At 36.8% G+C, this 17289-nt stretch overlaps 1 protein-coding gene across 2 annotated transcripts; it reads right to left on the bottom strand.

Annotated features, from left to right (window-relative positions):
- Positions 1-43: 43 nt before the first annotated feature.
- On the bottom strand, positions 44-10545 carry cmss1 (cms1 ribosomal small subunit homolog). Of its 2 annotated transcripts, none has more exons than XM_056464958.1 (9): positions 10435-10545; positions 9825-9958; positions 5683-5760; positions 5213-5348; positions 5058-5117; positions 2392-2494; positions 2151-2299; positions 1953-2041; positions 44-264 (listed from the first exon to the last, which is right to left on the bottom strand). In XM_056464958.1, exons 1-9 carry the CDS (start codon positions 10481-10483, stop codon positions 181-183), a joined length of 882 nt encoding a protein of 293 aa, XP_056320933.1. In that variant the 5' UTR covers positions 10484-10545; the 3' UTR covers positions 44-180. The 2 variants fall into 2 exon arrangements, with proteins under 2 accessions (XP_056320933.1, XP_056320934.1); XM_056464959.1 differs by having other exon boundaries at positions 5213-5345.
- Positions 10546-17289: the final 6744 nt, after the last annotated feature.

Raw genomic sequence — 17289 nt, 5'->3', positions numbered from 1 at the left:
AGGAGCTACTGGTACACAAGAATTGACAGATGTTTTTATCCAACCAGATTTGTTTTATTTCTAATAATAAAAAACACTCATAGCTTGTTTTTTCACTTGTAGCAGACATATGGCAATAAAGTACACAACAATCTCTCTTTCAAATATGTTGAACATAAAGTTTTAAATAACAGAAGAGTTTCAGAAGAGTCCTATTTTAACCATTCCTTCTCTGCAGCTCTGGATTAGACCTTGGTCCATCATTTTCAGTAAGTCTGTTTTCACCTGAAAAAAATAAAATAAAATATGATTATTATATGTAGTAACTACTTTCCCAAAAGTTCAATCCAATGACCTAGAAATATATTGTTAACCTATGAATAAACTGGAGGAACTGATGTAACAATGGTTTTAAAATCTTTTTTTTTCTGTCTTTGTTTGTTTGTTTTGTTTGCCCTTTCTTTTCTGTCTTTATATTTGTTGTTGCTTTTTGTATTAATCTGTGTTGCTTTAAAGAAGCAGTAGGTGATTGTCTTCAGATTTTTTTTTTCGTTGTGCTGGTTGAAAGTCTCTTCACATTCCACTAATAATTATTAAAGTTAATGATCTAAATGTATTTTTTTGCATTTTTATATTTTGAGTAGGGCATTAAACTAAAAAATGTTCATCCAATTAAAATTTGTCAGGCTGACATTTCCAACAATTCTGATAAGTAAACCAAACTGTCTGTCAACAAATGTAGTATGTTCATCTGCACACCCATTCACGCAGATTCACGAGAGAGAGAGAAAACAAGTGCTTGATCAAAACTTCAAAATCCTAAATCAATATTGGGGTTACTTTTGCACACTGGAGGAAGGATGACGGTGACACCATGGCCGAAGCATTTCTTTAAGACAGGAAATGTTTTAAACAATTTTAGTCACGCAAAGCTGATGTAGATTTTGCTGTTACAAACGGGCTATATGCACAGAAGTGTTGTTCAGCCACTGAAATATTCTGGCGAAAGTTTGATGTGACTATTTTCAGTTTCATAAGGGACCTTTTACAGCACCGATAACGTAGATTTTTATTTAATTTAACAACAAAAGTAAATAGTGCTATTCTGCCTAGCCTGATTCACTGAGCTGAAGTTGTTTTATATTCACATTGATTTATTTTTGAACAATGACCACCTGTGATGCGCTCCATATATTGCTTACCATACTACTCTGAATATTTGGTCTGAAATGGCATGCAAGTATGGCTTAGTAATAAGTGAAATTTTACCCCGCTGGCCAAGCACTAAGCATACAGTAGTCGCTTTAGGACAAAACACATGAGAGAACATGTTCTGCTCGCTACACAACTGAAAACGTGCTAGATATAATACAGTTTAGAATTGTAGTATTATAAAGTACTATTAAGTTTTCTAACTGGCGAATGACATGATCGAAATAGTGGGTTGTCTACTGTCATTTCTAAGGTGCGCATTTATGATATCAGGAGGTGTGCTTTGGACAGCAGGGGAGGGCCTGTGTTTCAAAGATATTATGCCTACCGGCTAGCATTTAGGCAGATCACCTACTGCACCTTTAAGTAAAACTATAATATAGAAAAAACATGCTTATTCTTACCAGTATTTATTAAAATCTAAAATGACAACAGGTCATAACATTAAATATTATTATATTCTGAATTATTAAAAATCTGTGACAAATTAGTAAAAACTAGTGGTTTGAAGGATAGTTCCAACAGCAATTAAGAGTAAAACAATATATATAAATTAAATGTATTTAGTATTTTGAGTTGGACTGATTCTTAGAGACTTTTAATTTGCTATTAAATGATTCTTGTTCTAAATATGCTTGACATAATATCTGATTAATAACCAACTGAAATCAATTCATATTTATTGATATCAGTATTATAATTCATTAAAATGTTCTATATATAGTGAATATAAACAAAAGTGCCCCAATTGCAGACAGCACCTCTGGTACATCCACCATCCTCCTTTGCTTCTGGTCTCTGTAGTTCCAGTCCAGCACCAGATACCGCAGTCCTTGCACAGTCAAACCCTCTAAAGCACGAGGAAAACAAGCAAAGCAGAAGAGGTTTTATAAACTGAAGAGCATGTCAGACTTAAAAATAAAAAAAACTATTTACAAGAATTGTGCATCAAAACGAACCTTTCTCTAACAGCGCACAGATTCTCCCAGGAGTTCCAACAGCAATATGGGTCACACCTTTACTCAATGACTTTATCTGTTCTTCCACTTTGATGTGTTTTGCAAACAGCTTCAGCACTTTAGCTTGTCCTTTGAATGTCACCAGCTGCCTTTTACAGAAAGGATCAGGGAGAAAAATATCACTTGGGAAGGTAAATGCTGTATTACTCACAATAAGACTGTAAGACACAATAATACTCACTTAATGAGATCAATGGTTCTTAAAGCAGATCCACAAACAATTAGCAAAACCACTGAGCTGGTCTGGGTGTGCTGTTTCTGCATTTTAGCCCACTTTGGACAAACTGAAGACAAGGAAAAATGATCTTTTAAACACATAAATTGAAAAATAAAGGCACAATTTATTCACTCATTCATTTTCTTTTCGGCTTAATCCCTGTATTAATCAGGGGTCGCCACAGCGGAATGAACCGCCAACTTATCCAGCATGTTTTACAAAGCGAATGCCCTTCCAGCTACAACACAGTACTGGGAAACATCCATACACACACATACACTACGGCCAATTTAGTTTATTCAATTCACCTATACCTCATGTTTTTAGACTTATGGGGGAAACTAGAACACCTGGAGTAAACCCACGTCAACACGAAGAGAACATGCAAACTCCACACAGAAACTCCAACTGACCCAGCCAGGACTCGAACCAGTGACCGACCTTCTTGCTGCGAGTCGACAGTGCTAACCACTGAGCCACCATGCCGCCTGGCACAATTTAATGTGTTAAGTTATGAATCGTTCAGTATGCAAATAAAAAAGCATCTTTATTAATCACAATTAATAAAGTCCCCTGACTATGTGCAATACTGTTTAAAATGTTTGGATTAGTGGGAATTTATTTGTTCATTTTTTTAATTTCTTTTAATCAAGGATGCATCCAATTGATCAGCAACAGTAAAGGCATTTATAATTTGCCCAGCTCTTCAGAACCTTATACAGTATTTATCAAAGTATCTTGAAAAAATGTTAAGCATCAAAGCCATTTTCAGCATGGATAATAACAATAAATGTTTCAGCATATTAAGACTATTTTCTGGAAAAAAAATTGTGACACCAAATTTCTGAAAGTTGTAAATTCTGTAATACAGAAATCTATAGATGTACATTTAAAGCAGCTTTGGGTCCAATCCCAATTACACCCCTTAGCCCTTCCCCTTACCCCTACCCCTCATTTTGTGCTTTCATGTGAAGGGGTAGGTTCTCTTTAGCTTGAAGGCATAGTGATAAGGGGAGGGGGTAGAGCAGGGGTGTCCAAACTCAGTCCTGGAGGTTCGGATTCCTGCAGATCTTAGCTCCAACTTGCCTCAACACACCTAAAAAGAGCTTGTGTAGCCAGCCCAGTTGTGTTTGATTGGGGTGGGAACTAAACTTTTCAGGACACCGGCCCTCCAGGACCAAGCTTGGACACCCCTGAGCAAGAAAAGCCCTTGAAACGAAGATTTTTCAAGACAACACTCGAAACCAAAGGGTACAAAAATTTCCCAGAATACACTGCATATAGCTGCACACATGAGTCAGGAGATGCACAAATTAGTATTTTTTTTGTCATTATTACGAATTTTTACAACAAACAAACAAACATATGTTTTAATACATTTATAACGGCATTCGTGTTTTACAGTCACTTTAAAAAAAAATAAAAAAATAAAAAACGCTAAAATAAAAACCGCTACATTTCGCTATCTAAAATCATATTAATAACTGTTGTATAGTAATCCCATAACATACTTTCACATCTGTCACTCGAATACCCTGTCAGAAAAGTCTAGTGGCTAGGAATTACCTTTTTACAGTGTCAGGTATAATGTTAATGTTGTTTTCATTCATGCAGATGAATATGACCACGGTTTAAATACACAGTACAGTTATTAGCTTATTGCCAAAATATATTGTTGCCTTCAGTGATTTCCTGTAGATAAATACCAAAAAATAACGCAACTGGAATAACTACAGTAGTCACCATCATCGATCTCATATGAAGTAAGAGGGCGCGATGACATATGATGATGTGTGCTTGTGTTGTAGTGCTGTCCCATTTCTTAGGGGTAAAATTTGAAGCCCTTTGTTTCAAGGGACAAGGGGAAGGGGTAGGGGTACAAAAATAGAATTGGGCCTTAATCTATTTAGAGACATTATAGTTTTTAATAACAGTTTGAATTCATTTTAATTGCATTACAATTCACAACCATTTCCTATTTTATTTGTTTGTGACATTTTCATTCATTTTATGTCTACAAAATTTAAAAGAATTATATTTTAGGTTAAGTTGTAGTTTAGTTTTTTACATGCATGGTTTTAGATAACTACAATTACCCTGAGTGAACAATATATTTAAAGGTACAGTGAAATTAAAATAAGGTTTTTAGATGTTAGTATCAGTGTGTTAGTTTTTAAAGCTATTTATAAGCTACTGTGGTACAAAACAATGAAAAAAAAACACGCTTAGAAGATATAAAACTGATATAAACATGTAAAGCTTGTAGTTTGTCAATTCTGCCTAAATGGATCAACTTTTTTTTCCAAGTCACCTCATACATTATTTTTCTTGACCAATCAAATGCTCTCTAGCATCTGACATGCCCCACCCCCTTCAAGAGGCTTCTCATTTGCTTTTCATTTGATGTGCTTGAGCTCAACCACTCCTACTGGCAGAGCTGTCATAAAACAAAACACCATTGGCTGTTTTTTAAAAGGGGAGGAGCTACTTCGTCCACCCTTACTTCATTTTTCAGTTGGAATTACGTCAAACATCAAATAAAAATGCCCATTTCAAAGCACTTTACAGGACCTTTAAGAAACCGAAAGAGTACATAAAAAGACAAACGGTGTCCATATAAAGCATTTCACCTTCTTTAAGGTATGAAGACAAGCTGTGTGTGAGGTCATTACAGCTTAGGAAACAAGAATCTGAAAAAGAAAAGACACACAAATTCAACTTTATTACTGAGACTCAAAACACACACACACACACACACACACACACACACACACACTATACTCACCCTGTAACGTCAGGTCCTCCAGCTCTATAACAGAGCGGGTCTGGCTGTGGTAAGTCTTCAGAAGGCTCACAAGGTCAACTGGAGAGCCGGGCACAGGCTTAGAGCTTGTCAGGACATCTGTAATAGTTTTCTTCTTCTAAAGACAAAGGAGAATTATGCAACACCAGCATGTTTTACAGAAAACACATCAGTGGGAGAGACAGTGACTAGAAGAGGAATGAATAAATTTGCAAAAGCGCTGTCGTCTAATATAATTGAAGAGGTCGGTTTTTCAGCAATGCAAATATTGTCAATTATGTTTGGCAAAATCAAAGCATCTCCGCAGTAGGTCTGGCTCTTTTTGTCATGTCTTTTTGTCTCTTTTCCATCAAACATGAAGTGAGAAATATTCTGAAGCAGCATATTGAACTGGGCAAAAAGAGTTTGACATCTGCAGTAACATTAACCGACATGTGAATGGTGCTTCTTACCTTTCTTCTCTTCTTGTTTTTGTTAGACTCGTTATCAGGCTTTTCCTCTGATCTCTCTTGCGTGATGAAACATTCTTTCTGCAGGGAAAGAAAGACACTCTTTACTTAAAGATGCTCTGTTTCTGTTTTTGCTCATAAGACCTTTTGTTTCAAAGACATCCATCTCTTTGATGAAAAACTTAAATGCCTAAACCAAAGAATAAATGACTCACAAAGCTGAGGTTTCTACATGTTTTAGTGGCCATTTTATGCTCATTTACATGTTTGTGATTTAATTTGTTGGGTCTGGTAGAACATAATTACATAATTTAACAATCGCTGTTCTTTGAAGGTGGACCAATGCAGCCAATTGGTAGAGATTATGCAAATGTGTAACGTGGTGAAAAGTCACGAAAAAATTGGCAGTGCAGCAAAAGTTTGAGAACACAAATTGTTGGAGAAATTATCTCTATGTGTAACAGTGACTCTGTTTACATGGACATCACTAATCAAATTATTTACCTTAATCTGAATAAGACAATAATATGATGAGTTGCATTTTGAATGTTCATGATCCAGTTTTACATGTTATATCACATAGATCTATTAATGTCATTCCGTCACCACGCTATCCACGTTTCCTCAGGATTTTCAGGTGTTTTGTTTTTAGTTTTTTGGCTTTCACTGGAGTTCAGCAGATTTACTTTCATTCAGGGACATTTCATTCATGCCCCCGTGACAAACTGAGGTATTGGATGAGAGTACGATTAAGGACTGCTGGAAGAGTGTTGTGGAATGGAATTTGATACCGCACGCCGAATGGGAGAAAAAAAACCTCAGCATTTCACGGCGTGTGTGTCTGTGGTTCTTTACACACTTGTTAGGTGCATAGAACTGTCAAACAGTCGTGTGTTTATCAAATATCCTGTCGTAAGATACGGCGGAAATTCCTACATGACAATAATAGTTTGATTGCTGTGTTTACATGTCTGTACTGCACTTCAGTAGTGCAACTAATATCAGCATACTTCACATGTCTTAATCCGATTTCTGTTTAGTTTGATTATGACTTTAGTCGAATTAAATTACTCAAAAATCGCTGTTTACATGGTGGACTCTTAATCAAAGTACTGTCTTAATCATATTAAAATTGGATTATTAGCGTCAATGTAAACGTACTCAGTGACTACATTTACATTGAAATCAGTAATTGAATTATTTGCATTAATCTAACAAGACAATAATATGATTAAGGTGTTTACGTGAGTTGCTTTTTGAATGTTCCTTTCATGATCTGTTTTACATGTAATCGCACATAATTCAACTAACATCATTGCGTCACCACACTTTCCCAACTCCCTTGGAGTTTTAATGTAATTTCGGGTGTTTCATTTTTAATTTGCCGACTTTAACTGCAGTTTGGCACTTTCCCTTTCATTTAGGAACATTTCATGCATGAAAACGAACAAACAAACTTGACAAACGAGATATTGGATGTGAGTATGAACTGCTGGAGGAGTGTTGTTTTAATGGAATTTGATACCGCACGCCGAAAAAAAAAAACCTGCATTTCGCGATGCAGGTGTCTGTAGACTCGATAGGTGCATAGAATAGTGTCAAACAGCCGTGTGTGTATAGACTAATCTCTCGCAAAATCCTACATGAAGGTAACAGTTCAATTATGACTTTAGTCGGTTTAAAGTAATCAAAAATTGTCGTTTAAAATGGTAGACTCTTAATCAGAGTATTGTCTTAATCATATTAAAATCTGATTTTTGGTTTCCATGTAAATGTACTCAGTGTAAATCACTTCCACAAAGAGCTACATTACACAATAAAAGGTAAGGTAAGGTAAGGTAAGGTAAGGTAAGGTAAAACAATGCCACTTAAATAGAAAAAGAACAGTTTTAAACAGGTTTATAATGGAACACTAAGTGCATGACAATTTTAACATTATAATGACTTTTCATTTGGGATTACGGTGGGATTGGGCTCAGTTCGCAGCATTGAAACAAAACCGTTTCAAGTTTGAGTTTCAAATCAGTAGCCCCAGTGGTACAAGAATCACTAAAAAGAGAAAGTAAAAGGATCATATTGTATGACTTGCTTACATTCAAGAGATTGTTATATTTAGGTTCAGGCTTCATGCTCCGCCCCCACCTCCCCCCACCCCACCACAGCTCCAAAGCAACACCATTGGTTAAGCAAAAAAACAATTTGAACTTAACAGAATAAAGTCTAACAATTTCCACCCACATTTTTGGTTGTGAAAGCATGTTCATCATACATTTTACCAATGGGGGTATATGCTAATCACCTCGTTTAATGTCTGATTTCTTTAAACAACAGGGATCTTCACTGCCTGGCTGATGTTAAATAGATATAAATATGATATAAAGAGGGTATCAGACCAAACAAGAATCACTGCATTAAATTATATTTTTCCACGCCATGGCTTTAAAATATAAAAATTTATTTTACCCCAGTATTTTCAATAGTTTCTGCGCTAGCCTGCTGCTACTGATGGTGCCTGTGTTTAAACGTTTTTTTTTTGTGTCTTTTTAACAACCAAATAAATGCTTAAGTCTATTTAACTGATTATATCTGAATTACATTACAACATAAATGCTGTAAAAGGAACCTTTTGAAATTGAAAATAGTCACATAAAGCTCTTACCGGAAGTTCATCATTGGCTGAAAAACACTAGCTGTGCATACAGTCCACTGGGACTTTAAAAAGTGTTAAAGTGTTGCAAGCCATGAAACAAAACAACCAGCCATGACATCTATCACAACATTACAAATTTTGAATCTATGTGTGGTCTGAATTCTAGTACATAGCATTCATAAGACACTACACAAAAACACTCTAAAGCACCCATACAATGGATTTACTATCCCTTGAGGGATGAGAAGAGGATTTGTGAATGTCATTGAAGGGATGCAACCGATGCCATACTGTAGATCACATGACAGCATACACTCATACTATACAAGAGACAATTTTAACAGCTGCACATTTACATTTATACTTTTAGTTTGGTGCCTTGTTCAAGAGAATCACCTCAGCAGTGGTAGGGTGGAAGGGAGTGCTAGTTATTCACTCCCCTTACCTAAAATCCCTTTCAGTGCCGGAACTCGAACCTGCGACCTTTGGGTTTAAAGTCCAACTCCCTAACCATTAGACCATGCCTAATCTTGCAAAGTAAACCAAATTAAAACCATGTAGTACATTATGTTGTAGGCATGGGACGATAAACGTTTTCAAGGTATACCGTGGTTTGGAAAAGTCAAGGTTTTAAAACAACCAAAATTTTGTTATACCAATCCTAAGGTATGTGTAAGATTTTTTTTCCTGTTCAGCAGAAAAGATGTCCAAAGATGGTGTTTTAAATTGTAAAGAAATCTGTGTTTTTTTAAACTAATGAAGACAGAAGGTCAATGATTCATGAGTTACTTAGCTTGACATGTTTACTGATCCAAAATATTTCTCAAAATAAAATATATATAGACCATTTCAATGTGGTCATGTCACTGGCCCATGAAAATTTCCTGCTTATTATGAAACTTTGACAAGAGGCAATTCAATCAAAACACAGCCATCATAACATTATGTATCAATATGTGACTCCTTTTGGATTCTTGTAATCTTAAGAAATTAAAAATGTAAAACAGGAAATAGGTTGGGACCTTTGTATTTGTTTACATCCCTCAAAATGGTCTATTGTGAAAATATTGTGTTCAAAGGAGAAACAAGTTTTAGCTTTTACCCAGACATTTTAAACCTATATATATATTTTAAAGCAGTGATCACAATACTGTGAAACAGTGATATTTTTATCGAAGGTTATCATACCGTCAGAATCATAAACCGGCCCATACCTATTATGTAGTATGTAATGCAATGTGTAATTTTTTATGCAGCAATGTTGTTGACCAGAACATTTCCTTACAAAAACGTTATCTTCACGGCTTCAAAAATATCTTTACAATGAATAGCCACAGAGCTCTAACCAGGTCTGTCTTCAATGGTTTGTAACTTAGTATCAAATATTAGTTTTCAGGCTCAGTCAGTGAGTGGAATGTTTACTTCAGAAACTGAATGCTACAATCTATTCAGTCAGAAAACCTTTTTAACAATCTTGCGTTTGTGCGAAGGTTACCTTAACTGTTGCCTTCTTCTTTTTCTTTGTGGCATCTGGAATCTGTTTTTCACCCTTCCTTTTCTTTGGTGTGGATTTAATCGGTTGTTGTTTTTCTTCTGCAGGCTCTGTGTCCTCCTCTACCTCTGGCACATCTTAGGGAGAGAAAGATTAAATAATTTGTTATTGAAAAAAATATTAAACAAACGCTTAAAATGTCATCATGTACATTAGTAGTTTTTTTTTAAAGAATTAAAAATAAAAACAATGGAGATGACAATTATTTAAATGAGGAAAAACTACAAATCCCAGAATGCTCCGCGGACAAGTCCACACGTGTTTACCGTAGTCTGAATCTAGTAAGAGATGTTTAACCACAGATCATCGAATACACAGCAAAATAAGTTCCAGCTAGTGGTCATCTATAAGGAGTTCCATGTAAGTTGTATTTGAGTTTTAAAATATATAACACAACACTGCCTTGTTAGGCAGAAGTTTCTACTTTAGAGTGAGCAATGACAGGACGGGAGGCTGTTCAAAACCGACACACGCATAAACACTTTACAGCACAAACATTACTCTAATAAACTAAAAACGCATAGCTGCACATAGTGAACCGGCTTTCTATTACCTGAATTATCGCCCTGGGTCCACCACTCGTCTCCTAAATCATCAGCCATGTCTTAAACCGCAAACGCATATCTGGAGTTTGCGCTCGGCAGATTCGCCTAGTAGAAAGACCATAGAGAAAGACAACGCGAATCTACCCGTGACAATAAGAAGTGATTTAAAAAATAAATGTTAATTTAACATGTACTTGTATAAGAAGGGAAACTATTTTTGTTGTTGTTTTTATATATTTGGTTGAATGTTGACTTAACGTATGTTTGTCTATTTATAGTTTGATATGTCTAAATGTGAGGCAGCGTGCTTTTTAAGGGTTTCATGTTTTATTATATGCGGTATTCAGATTAACTAAATATGAACCACTAGGCGGCGCTGAGTCATATAGAATTATAATAATCACTCTGCGGGGTGTTTACCTCTCTCTCTCTCTCTCTCTCTCTCTCTCTCTCTCTCTCTCTCTCTCTCTCTCTAAGCTGGATCTCTCTCTCTCTCTCTCTCTCTCTCTCTCTCTCTCTCTCTCTCTCTCTCTCTCTCTTGTTTTTGTGTTGCGTTAAGGCTGGACAGGGACGGAGAATTCAAAGTGTGTGTGTGTTCATTTGTTCCACTTTCCTCCGCACTTGTGTGACTTGCCATAACTCCAAATTCCTGCTTTCTCATTCCCGCGCACTCTTCAGTCACATACACACACGCGAGCGCGCACATAATTACTTATTCATCACAAACATGAATTAAAAATCGCTGTTTCCCTTCAGCGTACAGCACTGAAAGCAACTTCACAGGCTGTTCATCTAACACTGAGATCACTTGGTTGACCAAAGATGGAAAAAGTTTTGTAGAGAAATTCTCTAAAGCCATATCTAATTATTCAAAAGCAGTTGGCAACCGAGAGAAGGGTGCCTACTTGCTTTTAATGCCGTTGTCCTAAATACTGGTGAGGATTCTCAACATTTTACAGTCAAGTTCTTGCTTCGATTTTGCAGATGTATGTTGTTTTTGTGATTGAGTTGAGATTGCAATTCCAATTAAGTCCATATAAACTAGACGGAATAGTTAATAGGATTGCACTTTCAAGTGCAACCCTTCAACACATTTACATGCACACGCACACTAAAAGGATGAGAGAAAAACACTCTCAAGATTGTAATTTGCGCTTAATTACTACCATTCTATCTCATTGTCTCTGTTTCTTTCTTTCTTTCTTTCTTTCTTTCTTTCTTTCTTTCTTTCTTTCTTTCTTTCTTTCTTTCTTTCTTTCTTTCATTCTTTCTCTTCCTGAGTGATCCTTAGTAACAAGTAGGTTCTCGTCATGGCAACATGCTCTGAAATAGACTGTGAAGCTGTGTTGGATTCAAGCCGCGGTGGTCAAAAGACTGATGGAGTGTGGAATGCATTCACTGCATTATGGGATTCGATGTTTCAGTAGATTTTCTGTGTTATTAAGAGTTGTCCTCAGGGTAACAACACTTTAGGCCCGTGGGAGCGCAATGGAGTAATACAGCAATCATATCAATTCTTAAAACTGAGTGCAGATTGTAGTCACTGGCATGTTACATTTTGTAATTTAGCTGACGCTTTGATCCAAACTGACTTGCAGTACCTAACCTTATTACAGGGTTAGTCCCTCTGGAGTAACCTGAGGCCGAGCGCTTTGATCAAGAGCACAATGGTTATAGTTCATAAGATCACCCCATTGTGGGTTTTGAACGTGCTCGATTCATTTAAAACATGCTTTTCAGTACAGCACTGCTCTTGCTTGTGCGATATTGCTTTTCCTGCAGCAGTTATATAAACAAGGTGTTAATATTGAGTAACTGACATTTCATATATTTTATTATTTTCCCCTCTGCCTGAGGCAATATCAAGATTTGGGATTGTATATAGCGACAATCATTGTATTCAAGCCATTTTTTCTGATCAAATTAGAAGATTATCATTACTAAGAGCTCGACTGGTTAGCGTGACCCATCAGCCCTTTGGTAGATAACATAACCGGACAGTACAGTATACCATAGATTTATTTTCCCGGGTGCTGGAAACATTCCTCAGAGATTTATTATCCATATGGACATGATAGGATCACACAGTTGCTGCAGATTTGTCGGCTGATGTAATTCTCCCGTTACAGCACATCCCAAAGGTGCTCTATTGGATTGAGATTTGCTGACTGTGGAGGACATTTGAGTTTATTGAACTCATTGTTATGGTCAAGAAACCAGTTTGATATGATTTGAGCGTATTATCCTGCTGGACGTAGCCATCACAAAATTGGTACACTGTGGCACACTCATAAGGTGATGGACTTTGTCAGCAACAGTATTCCAATAGTCTGTGCTGTTTAAACAGTGATCAGCTGGCTCTAAAGGCCTTAAAGTGGGCTGAGAATATCTTAAATCTTGGATGATACACACCAGAATGGATCATTTATTTTATGTACTAATTCTGACTGTATCTGAATGTCTGAATGTGATTTTTCTGCTGCTGTAGCTCATCTGCTTCAAGGCTAAATACAGTATGTTTTGTTTTCAGAGATGCTCTATTGCATTCTTGGGTCTACAGTATATGCAAATGTTTACATACACATGGCATGAGTGTAATCTTTAGAATATTGTGCACATACTATACATGCATCATTGGATTTTTATAATGGCTCATGGTGTATTATTTTATCCACAAGGTGGTAACCGTGTCTTGGGGGTGTTGATTCAAATGGTAGTCAAAGAAAACCTGAAGAGGTTAGGAAGTAGCCTCATTTACATTTACATGAGTGTATTTAGGAGATGCTTTTATCCAAAGTGACTTACAGCCATGCACACGCACCCGGAGCAGTGTGCTGCCTGGGGAGCAGTTGGGGTTGGCAAGGGAATCACCTCAGCTGTAGTATTGAGGTGGATATTTATTCACTCTCTTTACTAACAATCCCTGCTGGTGCCAGGACTCAAAACTGGAACCTTTGGATCCCAAGTCCAACTCTCTAACTATTTGGGTTGTTACTTGTGGACAGGAATTAAAATTTATCACAATTTGTTTGAATCGCATGCCAATTCATTCATGTACATGTCAAATGAAATATAATTTGAAAGGCTGTATTCACTTGTGTGCCTGCACGTCTGTATGTGTACAAAAACTATGCATTCTTTGGGTTGTAACGAGTGGGTATTTCAGTTACTGTTGCCATTTATATGAGCTTGGACCAGTCTAGCTGTTCTCTTTTGACCTCTGGCATCAACAAGGCATTTTCGCTCACAGAATTGCTGCTCATTGGGTTTTTTTCTGTTTCTCAGACCATTCTCGGCAAACCCTGAGTGAAAAGGTTCAGGTGATTTGGTCAAAACAACCTGCCGTCTTTACTAAACGCACTTTAAAGGCTTCATAGTTTGTGTAAGATGTTTATTAATTATTTGTGTATGATTAATCATTTAACTATTATTTAATTTAGCAAAGTGGTGGCTCCGCTAGGGAAAAAAAGATTTATCTATGTATTAGGGAATAATTTAGTAATATATTAAGGTTATATAAGGTTATATATAAATAATAATGTATAAGGAGTTTATACCCTTTCCCTTTGATGGGTTGCGGGTTGAAGGACATCCGCTGCGTAAAACATATGCTGGAAAAGTTGGTGGTTCATTCCGCTGTGGTGACCCCAGATTAATAAAGGGACTTAGCTGAAAATAAAATGATTGAATGAAGTTATACCTGTATTATCTAATATACAAGACTATGCTGTACCAGCAGTTTAGAAAAATGAATGAAAGGAAATTTCTGCTGCAGGTGCCATCTGCTGATGAGACCCAGGAATCCATTTGGCATGATTCTTGCAGTGGATTTTGGGTATTCTCTAGTCATTGAGTGTACGTAGCTTGTACATTTGTTATTGCTGTGTATTATGGAATTAAATGAGCACACTAAATAATATCCATTATGCTTTCTGACACCATTACAAAAGGTTGTCCCCTCAAAGTGTGTCCTGCTTAGGTCTATGGGATGATTTCAAAGCAAATTACATAAGTCTCTGAATCAGAAATTCTGTTCCACAAAAATAACTCAAGTTATAAATACCTAACAGTAGGGCTACACAATATATCATTTCCACATCGATTTCGCAATGAGATAATTCGCAGTAGTCACATTCGCAGGATATGCAATGTTGAGTTTGTATTATAATTTATCATTTGCATCTGTTTTTGAAGCCTGTGATTGTAGAAGGATTTAAAAAAATTCAGGTATGAGAAATTGTACCATTTGTGACCTTAACTGCGATTGATTTTATTGAATTATTTTTATTTTGATCATTCAGTTACTGTACTTGAACGCTGTTAGACTCGGGAAACACTTTATTTCAATTGGATCTTTTTCTTGATTGTATTTATAGATTGTTATGCGTGAAAATACTTACAACACATGCAAATACAGAAATGCACTGCAAGTAGCACAGACAACAACGAAAATGAATCAGGCGACCCCAAACATTTTATAGGTTGTTTATTATATTTTATGGACATGCACTCCCACTGCAGAATCATCCCAATTCTAACATTTATAAATTCTTTCCAAATAGAGATATTAAATCATCTGGTGAAATTGTATTCATATCATATATTGTGCAATATACAGTTAGGTCCATAAATATTTGGACATTGACAGAATTCTAAAATTTTTGGCTCTATACACCAACACAATTGATTTAAAATAAAATGAATGAAGATGTTCTTTAACTGCAGATGGTCAGCTTTAATTTAAGGGTATTTACATCCAAATCAGGTGAACAGTGTAGGAATTACAACAGTTTGAAATGTGCCTCCCACTTGTTAAGGGTCCAAAAGTAATTTGGCTGAATAATAATCATAAATTAAACTTTCACTTTTTAATACTTGGTTGCAAATTCTTTGCAGTCAATCACAGCCTGAAGTCTGGAATGCATAGACATCTCCAGATGCTGGGTGCCTTACCTGGTGGTGCTTTGCCAGGTCACTACATCAACTATCTTCTGTTCCTGCTTGTTCTTGGGGCATTTTCCCATCAGTTTTGTCTTCAGCAAGTGAAATGCAAGCTCAATCAGATTCAGGTTAGGGGATTGACTTGGCCATTGCGTAACATTCCACTTCTTTCCCTTCAAAAACTCTTTGGTTGCTTTTGCAGTATGCTTTGGGTCATTCTCCACCTGCTCTGTAAAGCACCGTCCATTGAATTCTGAAGTATTTGGCTTAATATGAGCAGAAAGTATTGCCTGAAACACTTTAGAATTCATCCTGAATTCATCAGCAGTCACAGCATCATTAAATACAAGAGAACCAGTTCCTTTGACAGCCATACATGCCCACGCCATGTCACTACTACCACCATGCTTAACTGCTTAGGATCATGAGCAGTTTCTTTCCTTCTCCATTCTTGTCTCTTCTCATCACTCTGGTACAAGTTGATCTTGGTCTCATCTGTCCATAGGATGTTGTTCCAGCACCGTGAAGGCTTTTTTAGAACTCTAATCTGGCCTTCCTGTTTTTGGGGCTCATCAATGGTTTACATCTTGTGGTGAACCCTCTGTATTCACACTGGTGAAGTCTTCTCTTGAATGACTAGAGAGTATTCTTGATCTGGCCAACTGTTGTGAAGAGTGCTTTCTTCACCGGGGAAATAATTCTTTGGTCATCCACCACATTGGGTCCGTGGTCTTCCAGGTCTTTTGGTATTGCTGAGCTCACTGATGCATTCTTTCTTTTTAAGAATGTTCCAAACAGTTGTTTTGGCCACACCTAATGTTTTTGCCATCTCTCTGATGGGTTTGTTTCGTTTTATCAGCCTAATTCAGCCTAAGCCTTGCTTGACTGATAGTGATAGCTCTTTAGATCTCATCTTGAGAGTTGACAGTAACAGATTCCAAACGCAAATAGCACACTTGATTTGAACTCTTGACCTTTTATCTGCTCATTGTAATTAGGATAATGAGGGAATAACACCTACCTGGCCATGGAACAGCTTAGAAGCCAATTGTCCAATTACTTTTGGACCCTTAACAAGTGGGAGGCACATATGCAAACTGTTATAATTCCTACAGCGGTCTTCTGATTTGGATGTAAATACCCTCAAATTAAAGCTGACACTCTGCAGTTAAAGCACATCTTATTCGTTTCATTTCAAATCGATTGTGTTGGTGTATAGAGCCAAAAGTGTTAGAATTGTGTCAATGTTCAAATATTTATGGACCTAACTGTATATCGCAAAATAAAAAGACTATCACAATGTTAGATTTTTCCAATATCGTGCAGCCTAACCAACAGTAACATTGATAACAGTAAACATACAACAACATAATTTTTCATTTTTGGATGAATTGTCCCTTTAAGAAAGAATGCATTGCAGTGAAGCTTGTCGGCTCCATTCTATTCTACAGTTAATGTTGACTATTCAGTACCCCCAGCAGGCCCTTTCCTCAATCCAGGCATCTCATTCTGTGCATCCCATGGTACAGCCCCAATCTGTGGTCGAGCCTGGGTTAAGTATGCATAACAAATATGACTCCCAGTGTGGATATGAACTTTGCATTGCAGTGGCCTATTTAATATCAGCACGGCATATGATGCATCTCTTATATATGTGCACCATATGCAGTGTAACGAGAGACAAGGCTGTTAAGTTGGCAGGCGGATGCCGTGAAGAGGTTGTTTTTGTTAGAGGTTGAGAAAATAACAGGAATAGGTCATGCTAAAGTATCTAACAGAGCCTTGAGAGCCCCAATTTAAGCAGCACAAAAGAATGCGGTTTATGTTCAGAGCCGAGAGTCCTTACTCAAACGCAGTGCTGACAAATCCAGGTCAGAGCTTCTCACTTGGAAATGATAAGAGTTTATTGTGGCTGGAGATTC

The sequence above is a fragment of the Danio aesculapii genome, chromosome 9 (assembly GCF_903798145.1).
Source record: "Danio aesculapii chromosome 9, fDanAes4.1, whole genome shotgun sequence".
Classification (NCBI taxonomy): domain Eukaryota; kingdom Metazoa; phylum Chordata; class Actinopteri; order Cypriniformes; family Danionidae; genus Danio; species Danio aesculapii.
This window is presented reverse-complemented; position numbering and strand designations above follow the sequence as displayed.

What these genes read in the sequence shown, in the direction of transcription:
- cmss1 (XM_056464958.1), bottom strand. Translation starts at nt 10,483, where the DNA reads ATGGCTGATGATTTAGGAGACGAGTGGTGGACCCAGGGCGATAATTCA. An exon ending in AGAAGAAGGCAACAGTTAAG is followed by an intron (nt 5,761 to 9,824) that starts GTAACCTTCGCA and finishes CTTTCCCTGCAG; the next exon opens with AAAGAATGTTTCATCACGCA. An exon ending in GGAGGACCTGACGTTACAGG is followed by an intron (nt 5,118 to 5,212) that starts GTGAGTATAGTG and finishes TTTCTTTTTCAG; the next exon opens with ATTCTTGTTTCCTAAGCTGT.